General features: G+C 49.4%; 1 protein-coding gene across 6 annotated transcripts in view; it reads left to right on the forward strand.

The window, feature by feature from the left end:
- STAG3 (stromal antigen 3) overlaps nucleotides 1-13,396 on the forward strand; it is a 38,436-nt gene that overhangs the window by 11,094 nt on the left and 13,946 nt on the right. For 4 of the 6 annotated variants that reach the window (XR_004281766.1, XM_032327384.1, XM_032327386.1 and 1 more), the window contains exons 9-29: nucleotides 2,759-2,832; nucleotides 3,631-3,754; nucleotides 4,240-4,338; nucleotides 4,533-4,612; nucleotides 4,981-5,088; nucleotides 5,353-5,467; nucleotides 6,034-6,184; nucleotides 6,300-6,403; nucleotides 6,676-6,768; nucleotides 6,857-6,946; nucleotides 7,215-7,415; nucleotides 7,537-7,607; nucleotides 7,707-7,794; nucleotides 8,263-8,343; nucleotides 8,425-8,517; nucleotides 8,652-8,820; nucleotides 8,946-9,082; nucleotides 10,110-10,211; nucleotides 10,718-10,866; nucleotides 11,115-11,243; nucleotides 11,343-11,500. Coding sequence is in view for 5 of the 6 variants with exons in the window: in XM_032327384.1 (XP_032183275.1) it covers nucleotides 2,759-2,832; nucleotides 3,631-3,754; nucleotides 4,240-4,338; nucleotides 4,533-4,612; nucleotides 4,981-5,088; nucleotides 5,353-5,467; nucleotides 6,034-6,184; nucleotides 6,300-6,403; nucleotides 6,676-6,768; nucleotides 6,857-6,946; nucleotides 7,215-7,415; nucleotides 7,537-7,607; nucleotides 7,707-7,794; nucleotides 8,263-8,343; nucleotides 8,425-8,517; nucleotides 8,652-8,820; nucleotides 8,946-9,082; nucleotides 10,110-10,211; nucleotides 10,718-10,866; nucleotides 11,115-11,243; nucleotides 11,343-11,500 (2,416 nt within the window). In the remaining variant the exon portion in view is untranslated. The remainder of the gene's footprint in view (nucleotides 1-2,758; nucleotides 2,833-3,630; nucleotides 3,755-4,239; nucleotides 4,339-4,532; nucleotides 4,613-4,980; nucleotides 5,089-5,352; nucleotides 5,468-6,033; nucleotides 6,185-6,299; nucleotides 6,404-6,675; nucleotides 6,769-6,856; nucleotides 6,947-7,214; nucleotides 7,416-7,536; nucleotides 7,608-7,706; nucleotides 7,795-8,262; nucleotides 8,344-8,424; nucleotides 8,518-8,651; nucleotides 8,821-8,945; nucleotides 9,083-10,109; nucleotides 10,212-10,717; nucleotides 10,867-11,114; nucleotides 11,244-11,342; nucleotides 11,501-13,396) is intronic. The other 2 variants (XM_032327388.1, XM_032327389.1) reach the window with 1 other exon arrangement.

Raw genomic sequence — 13,396 nt, forward strand, 5'->3', positions numbered from 1 at the left:
AACCTTGTGTAGGTGACGTTGTCTCAGGCCGGGGTGAGTCGTTAAGCGTCTGCCTTGGGCTCAGGTCATGATCCCAGGGTCCTGGATTGAGCCCCACATCCTCAGGCTCCCTGGTCGAGGAGCCTGCTTCTTCCTCTCCCAACCCCCCCACCCCCGCTTGAGTTCCGTCTCACTGTGTCTCTTTCTCTCTGTCAAATAAATTTAAAAGATCTTTTTAAAAAAAGGGGGGGGAGTTTGTCTTGGGCCTTATATTGAGTCTACCACCGTAAATCTTTATTTGATTTGTCTAGGCTCTTATCTCGTCGATTATCATTTCTCTTCTGGTTTTTATTTTTTCTCTATTTTTTAAAAGCTTTAAAAAAGATTTTATTTATTTATTTATAAAGTTATCACTTTCTTTTCTTTTAAAATTTATTTATTTATTTGACAGAGATCACAAGTAGGCAGAGAGGCCGGCAGAAGGAGTGGGGGGAAGCAGGCTCCCTGCTGAGCAGAGAGCCCGATTCGGGGCTCGATCCCAGGACCCTGAGATCATGACCTGAGCTGAAGGCAGTGGCTTAATCCACTGAGCCACCCAGGCGCCCCGAAAGATTTTATTTATGTATTTGAGAGGGAGAGGGGGCAAAGTAGGGAAGGGAGCTGAGTAGGGAGTCCAGCCCCCCACCCGGAGATCATGACCTGAGCTGAAGGCAGCTGCCCAACTGACTGAGTCACCCAGGCACCCTCGGGTTTTGGTTTTTAATCTCTCCCTACCCACTGTTTTCTGCTCTTCATGTATAACTGTGTGTAGGCCCTTGATCCTTCTTCTTTATGAACTACTCCATCTCTGACCTTCCTTTTTAGCATTTCCTTACTTCCTTCATTTCCATCTGAATCCTTTTTTGGTACCTGGATTTTCTGTGAAATTGTTCTCTCTAAACCAGTAACTTCCTAATCCCTGTGCTCAGTGGCCTTTTCCCAATCGCCTTTTTCCAAACTTCTATAGAAATTGGTGCTGATGACACATCTTTCCTCCTTCCGTCTACCCTCTTTTTCCTTTTCTTCATTTTTAATTTTTATTTATTTGTTTTTAACTTTATTTTTTACTTTTTATTAACATACATTATTAGCCCCAGGGGTACAGGTCTGTGAATTGTCAGGCCTACACATCTCACAGCACTCACCATAACACATAACCCTCCCCAAATGTCCATAACCCAACCATCCTCTTCCTATCCCCTTCCCACTGGCAACCCTCAGTTTGTTTTGTGAGATTGAGTCTCTTATGGTTTGTTACTTATTTGTTTGTTTTTAAAGATTTTATTTATTTGACAGAGTGTGCGAGCAAGTGAGCGCACAAGCAGAAGGAGCAGTGGCAGTGGGAGAGGGAGAAGCAGGTGCCCCACAGAGCAGGGACCCTGATGTGGGGCTGGATCCCAGGATCCTGGGATCACGACCTGAGATGAAGGCAGATACTTAACCACTTAACTGACTGAGCCAACCAGGTCCTTTTCTTGTTATTTGAGAGAGAGTGTGTCCTGGAGCAGGGAGGTGGGGGAGCAGAGGGAGAAAGAGAGAGAGAATCCTCCAGCAGACTCCGTGCTGAGCACAGAGCCTGACATAAGGCTCTGTCCGAGGACCCTGAGATCCTGACCTCAGCCAAATCAAGAGCTAGCCACTTGCCGACTGAGCCATCCAGGTGCCCCTTCCTTTTCTTTTCAATATGAAAATTTCCAAACATTCCGAGAAGCGGAGACACTGGTAGAGTGAACACTATATACAAATTATGTAGATTTAACAACTAATATTTCTTTGTATTTGTTTCATCTGGTTTTTTTGGTATAGTAAATTATGGACATACTGGTATTTACACCTAAAGACTTAAAATATGTACTCTAGAAAATATTTTTTTTAAAGTCACCTAAAAACTATCCCCGCATTATCTCAGTACCATTTTTACATTCAAAAATACTAATAATTATTTTTTAATAATTTTCTAATCCCAGTCCATATTTAAATTTCCTTATGTGTCTGCAAAATGCCTTTTTTAGTTGATCATCTCCAACCAGTATTTAATTAAGGATTATGCACCGTATTTTTTGTATTTCTTAAATCTCTTAATCTTACATGGAACTGCTGCCTCCCCCATTTTCCTCCCAGTATGTTGATTTATTGAAGAGGTAGGATCAGTTGTCTTAAAGAATGTTTTCTTATAATTCTGTTTCCTTGTTGTTCTTGTAATTCTGCTTCCTTGATACCTATCATTCATCTAATCCAGGATTTCTCAACAATGGCACTATTGATGCGGGGGTTGTGCGGCCAGATGTTTAACAGCATCCCCGGCCTCTATCCGCTAGGTGGCAGTAGTACCCCCTCCCAGGAGTAACCACTGAAAGTGTTTTCAGAAGTTGCTAAATGTCCCCCGAGGGGCTCCCAGTTGAAGACCACTGGTCTAATTTCTTCCGTCCCTTTTTTTGCTAGTTCTACTTTTTCTGTCAAACTCCATTTATTAAAATTTCATTTTCTCAGTTGTTGTTAGTCAAAGATGTGTATAACTACCAGCTAGCGCCTCTAAATAGCCAAAGATAGCCAGAATAACCAGACCCAGAGGAGATACTAATTTTTACAAAAACCCAAAAAACCTCTGAGACATTAGTTGACCACATACTTTCTTCTAGAATTAGAAGGCTTTCAGCGGTTCAGAGGGTGTCCTGTAATAAATAGGAAATAGATGGAAGTCATAGTTTACTCTTGTGGCCTGTTCCTCCCTGTCCTCCAGCTCCAAGAGCATCAAGAGGAGATTGAGGGGATGATGAATGCTCTCTTCAGGGGTGTCTTTGTGCATCGGTACAGGTGAGTGAATCAGCTCCTCTCCTTGAAGCAGCTGGTCCTTGGTTATAGAATCTGTAAAAGGAACAAGACCCCCATCCTGACCCTGGTTATTTGGGATGTCCTGGCACTAATGCAACAGGAGCAAAAACTCTGACAACAGATGTTTTAAATGAGTAAGGTTTAGTTCATCCCCAACTACAAAGACTCCTAAAAGCTCTTTTGGGAGCGAAGATAGAAGAGTAAGGTATTGTTGATATTCCTCTGCTCCAGCTTTGCAGAAGACCTTCCCATCCCCATCTTCCTGGGGCTGGAGACCTGAGAGGACAAGGGCAAAGAGCCAAAAGGCTGCGCTCACCTGAGGCGGGGCAGCTTGGCACATCTTTCCCTACCCAGCCCGCTGTGTCGCTGTGCTAAAGGCAGGGGAGTTTTACACTGTTTAAAAGAACGGGTGGAGTCAAGTTAAAAATAGCATCCATGTTTTTTCCCTCCCTCTTAACTAGATTTCAACCTCTGCCTTTCCAGAACCCTTCAGCAGATTTTAATGCTTTCTTCGAGTGGAAGTTTGGCCAACAGTTATATTAACTCCCAAAATCAGTTTTAAAAGCGCTGAGGAGGATACGCTCAATAATTTTATGTAGTACTACAGAAAGAAAATGTTTCATTTTAATGTACTTCTGTTGGGAGGAGGGGATGAAAGGCGTGGGGCAGGGTATTTCAGTGAAGAAAATAGATTCTTCTGCGGCAGGAAGATGTGTGGACGGACAGGAAGTGAGTTTGGAGAGAAGGTGCTAAGGGGTCAGTTTCCCTTTCTGCGCCTAGGGATGTCCTTCCTGAGATCCGTGCGATCTGCATCGAGGAGATTGGGTCTTGGATGCAAAGCTACAGCACATCTTTCCTCACGGACAGCTATTTGAAATATATTGGCTGGACCCTGCATGATAAGGTGCGTGTTGAAGTCTCTTTTCTCCCGCTCCCCTGCCCCTCATTCCTGCCCTAAGATGCTGCAGCTTTTCCTGGTTTTGCCGTTTGAAAGCTTCACTAGTGGTCAGCCCATCAAGGAAGGCTGCGGAGTTCAAAGCTGCCCAGTATTGGGGAAGGTGGGATAAGGCAGAAGAGAGAAGGCAGCATCCAGGAGATTGAACACCTCCAGACCGGAGTAGGGAAAGACTTTCCCTAGGAAAAAGCGAGAAAGCTAGGAAAAGCAAGAAATGGATTGGTAAGACGAGTGCTAGGGTGGTAGCCCAAGGTCCTCTTCGTTACGATTGTCAGATTCTGCCGTGATCCGTCTGTTTGTTAGCTCTGACTCATCCCAAAGTCCTCGACACGCAGGACACCAAGGCCCAGAAGGAGTCATCTGCCAGAGGGGGAAGAAGGCCCAGTGGGGGTTGAGTAGAGAATAGTCAGTCCTGGTTCCATTGTCCTCAACAGCATCGAGAAGTCCGCCTGAAGTGCCTGAAGGCTCTGAAAGCGCTGTACAGCAGCCGCGACCTGACGGCCCGCCTGGAGCTCTTCACCAGCCGCTTCAAGGTGCGACTGGGCCGCGCTCTTGTGCTTGGCTCACTCTCGTGGTTCCCGTTTCCCCACCTCCTCTTTCCCTTCCTGTCACTCTTGGTGTCTGTAGCTACCTGCCTCCGCGCCTTCTCTTTAGGAATCTCAAGTGAGAGCGTGAGCTTGGGGGATGGGTACAATCCGGTGCTGAGCGCTGTGCTCTCTCCCTGCAGGACCGGATGGTTTCCATGGTCATGGACCGAGAGTATGATGTGGCAGTAGAGGCCGTCAAGTTACTAACAATTATCCTCAAGTGAGTCCTGGGGGACGGCGAGCCCTGCGTCTCCGAGTCTGACCTTCCCAACACCAGACAGACCCCGAGTCCTGTCCCTCCATCTCTCATAAGTTGACACTTCTTTATGTACCAGTTGAGAGCCGGGGGTCTTTCCTGAGTTGCGGGATCTCCAGGAACATTTCCTGTCATCTCTAACTCTCGATGCTGTTTTGTCTTCCACTCGTCGTTGAAAAGCTGTTGGTCAGCTCATCCTCGGTGCTTTTTTTTTTTCTTTTTGGCTTCTCTTTGGGATTGTTCCCAAATCCTCCTTTGCCTCTTTATTTCTAGCCCTAGTTGTGCTGGAGGACAACGTTCCTGTTCAGCTGTTTTTACTCTTGTCTTGGCAGGAACATGGAAGGCGTGCTCACAGATGCGGACTGTGAGGGCATCTACCCTGTGGTGTATGCCTCTCACCGGGCCCTGGCGTCTGCTGCGGGGGAGTTTCTGTACTGGAAGTGAGTAGGGGCCTCTCGTTTGTTCCTGTGACGCGGTCCTGTTTCCGCTCCTACGTCTGCTGCTGCTGTTCCCGGGGACCACCCACCATACCCGTTAACGTTTCTTCTGGTGTCGCCGTCCCCTCCTCAACGCGTCGAGGCTTTCCCTGGGTCTTTCCCTCTTTCCCTCACACGTCTCCCCAGACTCTTCCTGTGCTCCGTTGTGATGAGTCCCCTCCTCATTTGCTCCCATGCGTGGCCTTCTCCCCACACTCGTTCTGCCAGGCTCTTCTACCCTGAGTGCGAGACTAGAGCCGAGGGTGGGAGACAGCGACGCCGAAGTCCGCGCGCCCAGAGGACTTTTTTCCACCTTCTGCTGTCCTTCTTTGTGGAGAGCGAGGTGATGTATGGGAGGGAGTTACTTGGCTGTGGTGCGGGAGACCTGCTGGTGGCAGAGAATGGGAGCTGGCGCTGCAGGAAGGAAAGACGCGGTTTATCAGTATTTACCGGAATTTTCTAATGTGGCTTCAGTAACTTAACATGTACCTTTTTCAAATGAAATCTTACTTGCCATGATGTGGGTGGAACTGGAAGGTACTATGCTAACTAAGCAAAGTCAGTTAGCCGGAGAAAGAGGATTCTATGATTTCTCTCATATGTGGAATTTAAGAAACGAAACAGAGGCGCCTAGGGGGAGGGAGGGAGAATAAGACGACATCAGAGAGGGAGGCAAACCATGAGAGACTCTTAACTGGAGGAAACAAACTGAGGGTTGCTGGAGGGGAGATGGTTGGGGGGATGGGGTCACTGCGTGATGGGCTTTGAGGAGGGCACGTGAGGTCATGAGCGTCTATCCAACTGACGAACCACTGAGCTCTATCTCTGAAACTAATGATACACTATATGTTAACTGAATTTAAATAAAATTTTAAAAACGAAAAAAAAACCATATATTTTCTTCCACAGCTCCATGACCACGCTGCCTACTTGGTAGACAGCCTGTGGGACTGTGCAGGGGCTCAGCTGAAGGACTGGGAGAGTCTGACAAGCCTGCTGCTGGAGAAGGACCAGAGTGCGTGCCGTGTGACCGCTGGAGGAGGGGGCCTGTCACCTCCTAGTAGGAAACTGGGAGTCTTCTAAAGGCAGAGGCGTCGTGGGCAGTGGGGGAGTTGGAGTGACTTGGAGATGGCGGGCGGCTAATTTGTGGTTCTTTCATCCTCCTGCCAACCCAGACTTGGGCGACGTGCAGGAGAGCACGCTGATAGAAATCCTTGTGTCCAGCGTTCGGCAAGCTTCCGAGGGTCACCCGCCCGTGGGGCGGCTCACTGGGAGGAAGGTATGGCAGGAAGGGTGGGTGGGTTGGTGAGCAAGATTAAAACCAGATAAGCGTTGTCCATCTTTATCCTCCAGTGCTGGGTTTGCGTGCCCCTTCTCTGCCCCTCAGAGGTTTCCATTTCTAGGAAAAAAAAAGAGATCTGAAGGAGCTGCCAAATGAATTCCCCCTTCCTGAGCAGATGAGATCATAAGGAAGAGGATTACACGTCCACACTCTCTGGACTCGCTATTTTTCTACATCTTTCCCTCTACCCCTCAAATGTCTAATTCCAGGGCTTAACCCCCAAAGAACGGAAGACCCAAGCCGACGACAAGGTGAAGCTCACCGAGCACCTCATCCCCCTGCTCCCGCAGCTCCTGGCCAAGGTAGAGCCGCCCCACTGTGAACGGCCTGGGAGCGGGGCTCACACGGGAGCTCGGAGACAGCGCTCCCTCTCCCTCTCCATCCCTGCAGTTCTCGGCTGACGCGGAGAAGGTTGCCCCCCTGCTCCAGCTTCTCAACCACTTTGACCTCAACATCTACTGTACCAGGCGCTTGGAGAAGGTGAGGAGAGAAGAAACTGCCGTTCACAGACCGTGCTGCTTCCTTGCTAGGGCCAGAGGTTCTACCGCCAAGATCTGGTTCTTCTCCAGAACCTGGGTTCCAGAAAAGTCCATAAGCCTTCCCTTTCATAGGCATCTTATCCTTGAAGTTTAATGCTTTCAATCGGATTTGTTTTTTAATCGCCCCCAGCGCTCCCCCACCCCGGAAGACTGCCCCCCCCCACCGGCTCCCCCACCGCGCTACCTTCTCTGACCTCTCTCTCCGTCAGCATCTGGAGCTGTTCTTACAGCAACTCCAGGAAGTGGTGGTGAAGCACGCGGAGCCTGCGGTGCTCGAGGCAGGGGCTCATGCCCTCTATCTGCTCTGTAACCCCGAGTTCACCTTCTTCGGCCGGGTGGACTTTGCCCGCAGCCAGCTGGTGGACCTGCTGACTGACCGCTTCCAGCAGGAACTTGAAGAGCTCCTGCAGGTAGGGCCTGGGGCTGAGAGACGGGACCCCCCAAATTTGGGTCAGAGAAAGCCACGAGATGGGGAACGTGGGTGTGTGAATTCTTGGCAAAATCCCATCGTGGATCTTCTTACATCCTCAGTCACCCTTCCTAGACGAGGACGAGGTGTACAGCCTGGCAGCCACTCTGAAGCGCCTCTCTGCCTTCTACAAGTGAGCCGCTCGCCGGTCCCTTCTCCTGTCCCTGCTGCTGCCGTGGCGCTGATGCCAGCAGTGCTGTTCCTGTGTAACGTTGCCCCCTCTTCCCCAAAGCGCCCATGACCTGAGTCGCTGGGAGCTCTATGAGCCGTGCTACCGGCTCCTCCGGAAGGCCGTGGACACAGGAGAGGTTCCTCACCAGGCAAGTAGACGAGTCCCAGATGAGCCCAGGGCGAGTCCTTGAGGGCTCTGTGTTCCGGGCGGGCCCAGGCAGCTCCAGTCCCGGGGCTGCGGAGTAGACGCGAGAGGAGAGTCGGGCGCGTGTCGTTCCTTCTGTTCCGCCCTAGAGGGGCACCTGTACTGTGCAGGACCTGGAAGCAGCCGCCTCTCTGGTTTCCTGGGAGTAAAGGATAAAGTCGAGGGATTCTAGGAGATGACAGATAACTAAGGGAGCAGTGGCGTGCTTGTCCAAGATAGAATTCTCTGACGGTTGTCCAGAATCCGTGCCTTTACTCCCCAGAGAAGGAACCCGGTGTCCCCTAATCTCATTTTCTCTCTTCGCTGCTTTTGTTTCTCTTCACTTTTTCGTGTGTTTTGCCTATCTCTCCCTCCCTCCCTATCTGCTGCTCACTCTCCTGATCGTCCACTTGGTAATGTTTGGTTGTTACAGGTGATCCTGCCAGCCTTGACTCTTGTCTATTTTTCCATTCTCTGGACACTAACCCACCTTTCTGAATCAGATGCCTCCCAGGTAAGTGTGAGTCTGAGTAGGGGGGATGGGAAGCAAGCAGCCTGTGTCTCTGTTCCTCCTGCATAAGCACTGTCTCCACAGAAGCAGCTGCTGAGTTTGAAGGGGAGGGTGGTGGCCTTCTGTGAACTCTGCCAGAGCTGCCTCTCAGATGTGGATTCTGACATCCAGGAGCAGGTACTCGAGGGGGACCAAGGAGGCATGACTCTCCCTGTGGTTTGAGGAAGCCTTGTTCCAAGGGGAAATGAGCTGTGTAAGTTCTGTCTTGATTAATATCCTATCTTTTCTAAGCATTCTTTTTTCCCCAACAGGCTTTTGTCCTACTAAGTGATCTACTTCTCGTCTTCAGCCCTCAGATGATCTTAGGGGGTCGCGATTTCCTTAGACCCCTTGTCTTTTTTCCTGAAGCCACTCTCCAGTCGGAGCTAGCCAGCTTTCTCATGGACCACGTCTTCATCCAGCCCGGAGAACTGGGCAGCGGTACAAGGACTCTATACCTGGGGCTCAGGAAGGGGTGTGGGGCTTGGGCCTGCCTCAGGCATTTAAGGGCAAGAGTCCTAAATCTGTGGTTCTGATATCTCCACTCTGCGTTCGCTGTGAGCCAGGCCATTCCCAGGAGGATCATGTGCACATAGAGCAGCTGCACCAGCGGCGCCGCCTCCTGGCCGGGTTCTGCAAGCTCTTGCTCTATGGGGTCCTGGAGATGGATGCGGCCTCGGATGTCTTCAAACACTACAACAAGGTGTGGCGGACCGACTTCAGGCTGAGCACGGGGACTTCAGACCCTGGAGCACTCTGGGAAGGAGGATGGGGAAGGTGATGCTGCCAGGCTCGAAGCCAGGCGTGAAGGAGAGTGGGAGGAGGAAGAAGGCAACAAGAGCTTGGAATAAAGGGATGTAGAAGAATCAGTAGTGAGTGAGCGTGGGAAGAAAGCTGTTTGGATTAAATTTATTGGAAGAAAATCTTATTCTTCATATCCGGAACCTTTTTTCCTCCTGTGAATGCAGTCTCCATAAACTGGGGTATAATACAAGAAGGAAAAAAAAAAAAAAAAACAAACAGGAGCACCTGGGTGGCTCAGTGGACTAAGCCTCTGCCTTCAGCTCAGGTCATGATCCCAAGGTCCTGGGATCGAGCCCCGCATCAGGCTCTCTGCTCGGCGGGGAGCCTGCTTCCCCCCTCTCTCTGCCTGCCTTTCTGCCTACTTGTGCTCTCTGTCAAATAAATTTAAAAAAAAAAAAAAAAAAAAACCTTTAAAAAACAATTGGAAAAAAAAAAACATTGGAAGAAGGATCGACCCTTACAAGATATCTAGCTGGTGTACCTCAGTTTCCTTGACTCACCATTGTAAGGATTTCTGCTTATTTTTTATGTATATTTTGAGTACCTACTCTGGCCAGATACCATTCTAGGCACTAAGGACACAGCACTGAGCAACGCAGAGTAGAGGAGCTTCTGTTCTAGTGGGGGAAAGGCAGACAGTGAAGGCTTCAGTGCCGCAAAGAGAGCAGACACTGGCAAGCTTATTACGCTTCTTCCCCAAGATACAGTCTCAGGGCAGAGTTTCTTCCTTTATTGTTTGTCTACACTCTGATGTCTTTGGGCCCGGGCCTGCTGGCTGGAGAGCAGGTCCAGTCCAAGTTGTCTTATACTTCAAACTCATGTTTCCTGACGTAAAGTGCTTCAGGAAGGACACATGATGAGAAGAAATAGAACGGGAAGTCTTGTCTTATGGTCAAACATGCTCTTCTCCATTTCCTGTCCCTCAGTTCTACAATGACTATGGTGACATTATCAAGGAAACATTAACCAGAGCAAGGCAGATTGACCGCAGTCATTGTTCCCGAATCCTGCTGCTGAGCCTCAAGCAGGTACGCCCTTCTGCTTGGTGCTTGGAGCACCTCAGACCGATGATACTTGCCCTCCCCGTGGCCCGCCAACTGTCCGCTCGCCCTCAGCCATGTAGGATGTCAGATCCTTACGAACAGGAACTTCTGATTTACTTTGACTCTACTTGATAGTCTCCTTCCTAACTAGTAGGTCTGTGGAAAGTTCTCGCTGATGGGCAGTTTCTACCCAAACTCCACAGAAATTCAGCTATTGGGACATAGGAGCACCAACAGTAAAATGATAGAAATTCCTAATTTTCTTTTAGTCTGTGGTCTCTTAGTCCCTTCAGTTACTCCAGACGTTTGTACTGCTATAGAGCAAGGGTGAAGGCGCTCTCTACCGCAGAGGGTTGTGGGAGGAAAGAGTAAAAGTAGCAAATGACATCCCAAGCCCTTTAGAACTTCTGGGCCGAGAAGGGAATGCTGTACTTTTCTGTTTCCACTTTGTTGCTTCTTTTCCCAAATGTACCGTGTTTTCCTGGACACAGTTGTACACGGAACTGCTGCAGGAGCAGGGGCCCCAGGGCCTGAATGAGCTTCCGGCCTTCAGTGAGATGCGTGACCTCGCCCGAAGGTTTGCCTTGAGCTTTGGACCCCAGCAGCTACAGAACCGTGACCTGGTGGTCGCGCTACACAAGTAAGGAAGGTTGGAGGTCAGGGTCCTTGGATCTTTCTAGGAGGGCTGAGCCAGCGGCTGTGTGCAGGGAGAGCTTCAAGCCCGGTCTGGGAGGGAGGAATAAGGGTGTCGAAGGGGAGCCGTCTGGCCAGTGGGGGTCCTCTGGGAAACAAACCGGGGCTGGGGAAGGGGCCCTCGGACAGGATGGTTCAGCCCTGGGAGAGAAGGGAAGAGGGACCATCTTCCTAAACTGGTTCTGCTCAACCAAGGGAAGGCATCAGATTCTCCTTGTCTGAGCCTCCTCCGGCTGGCTCCTCCGGTCAGCCCCCAAACCTGGCATTCCTGGAGCTCCTCTCCGAGTTTTCCCCCCGACTCTTCCATCAGGACAAGCAGCTGCTGTAAGTTGGCGGGTGGGTGGGCGGTGATGCGGATCAGGGAAGTAGGGATCGTTGAGGGCCCGCGAGCTACTCAGCCTGTTCACCCCACCCCTTCCTTAGACTGTCCTACCTGGGAAAGAGTCTGCAGCGTGTGTCCCAGTCCCTTGACTGTCCGTGGGGGCCCGTCACCACCTACTGCCACTCCCTCAGCCCTGTGGAGAGCACGGCAGAGGCCAGCCCTCAGGGCTACCCCCGCTCCAAGAAGAGGCGCACCGAAGGTAAAGTGCCGCGAGCGTGGGTGTCGGTGTCCCGCGCCACGTCCCTCCTCCACCGCGGGTTCCTAGAGAAGCAGCCTGTGGCCTCCTGCCTCCTTCAGACTTCTGTCTCGGGTCAAACAAGTCTTTCACTGAGCATCTGCTGTCGTTAAGGGGAACTCATTTTCTTCACAGTTTATCTGCCAACTAAAAATAGAAAAATCAGATTGAAGCTGATGATAAAACCAGAGATTGAATGAAGAAATCTATACATTTGGGGGCCCTTACTTGCATCTGGTATTCTGTTTACCAGATTTAAAGATTTTTATACGACCTTCTTGGATTTTTTTTTTTTTTTTTAACTTTCAGATCACTACCTGTCTTATAATCTAAGGGGTAGGGGTTTCTTTTGTTAATTTTCTTTCTTTTTTTTTTCCTTAAGATTTTATTTACTTGAGAGAGAGCATGAGAAGGGAGAGGTCAGAGGGAGAAGCAGACTCCTTGCTGAGCAGGGAGCCCAATACGGGACTCGATCCCGGGACTCCAGGATCATGCCCTGAGCCAAAGGCAGTCATTTAACCAACTGAGCCACCCAGGCGCCCTAATTTACTTTTTAAATAGAGTCTCATTTTAAGTGATAACATCCTAGAAATCACAAGTTTGATGTGTTGTTACGTGTTTTCAAGTGAACACTTTAAAAACTCACCTTCCCTATCGCTCAGCCGTAGGCAGAATCACTCATTACTTCCTGTCTCTGGATTTGCCTATTCCAGACGTTCATGTAGTGAAATCGTACACTGTGTGACCTCGTGCGGCTGCTTTCATTCACTCAGCGCGACGTTTTCAAGGTTCATCCATGTTTTAGCATTTATCAGTATCTCATACCTTTTTCATTTTCTCTAAAATTAGGAAGAGAACATGAGCTGGGCGACGGGTGCGGGGGCAGAGGAAAGGGAAAGCAGGCTCCCCACTGAGCAGAGAGCCCGACACAGGCTCCATCACAGGACCCTGAGATCATGACCTGAGCCAAAGGCAGACGCTTAATTGACTGAGCCACTCGGGCACCCCAGTACCTCATACGTTCCCACGGCCAAATAATATTCTGTTGTATGGCTATGCCACAATTTATTTATCTATTTGCCATCTGATGGATATTTGGGTGGTTTTTTTTTCTTCTTTTGATTGGAGTATAGTTGACATACAAAGTCCCTTTAGTTTCAGGTGTACCACACAGTGATTCTGTAAGTCTGTGTGATAACTTTATACATCACGCCGTGCTCACCGTAAGCGTAGTGATCGTCACTCACCACATAATGCCGTCACAGTCCCACTGCCTGTGTTCCCTGTGCTGTACCTTTCATGCTGTGACTTCCTCACTTCCCAGCTGGAAAGCCTGTACCTCTCTCCCTTGTATCCATGTCGCATGTCCCACCACCGCTCTGCCAGCTCCCAGTTCTCTGTATTTATGGCTTTGTTTCTGCTTCTTTTGTTCGTTTGTTTTGTTTTTTAAATTCCCCATATAAGTAAAATTCTATCATTGTTTGTATTTGCCTGTCCGATATTTCACTTAGCATGATACTCTCTAGGTCCATCCGTGTTGTCACAGATCTCTTTAATAAAAGTGGAGTAAGGTTCTGTCGTGTGTGTGTACCGTATACCGTACGTGTATACCGTATAGTTTTACCCATTCACCTACCAGTGGGCACTTAGGTTGCTGCCGTAAGGTTGTTTCTACGTTTTGGCTGCTGTATGTAATGCTGCTCTGGACATTCATGTACAAATTTTTCTGTGTACATGTTTTTAATTCTCTTGAGATGTACCCAAGAATGAAATATTTGGGTCATATGGTCCTTCTATGTTTAGTGTTTTGAGAAACTACTAAACTGTTTTCCAAAGTACTTGCGTCATTTGAAGTCCCTG

Source organism: Mustela erminea, chromosome 20 (genome assembly GCF_009829155.1).
Source record: "Mustela erminea isolate mMusErm1 chromosome 20, mMusErm1.Pri, whole genome shotgun sequence".
Classification (NCBI taxonomy): Eukaryota; Metazoa; Chordata; class Mammalia; order Carnivora; family Mustelidae; genus Mustela; species Mustela erminea.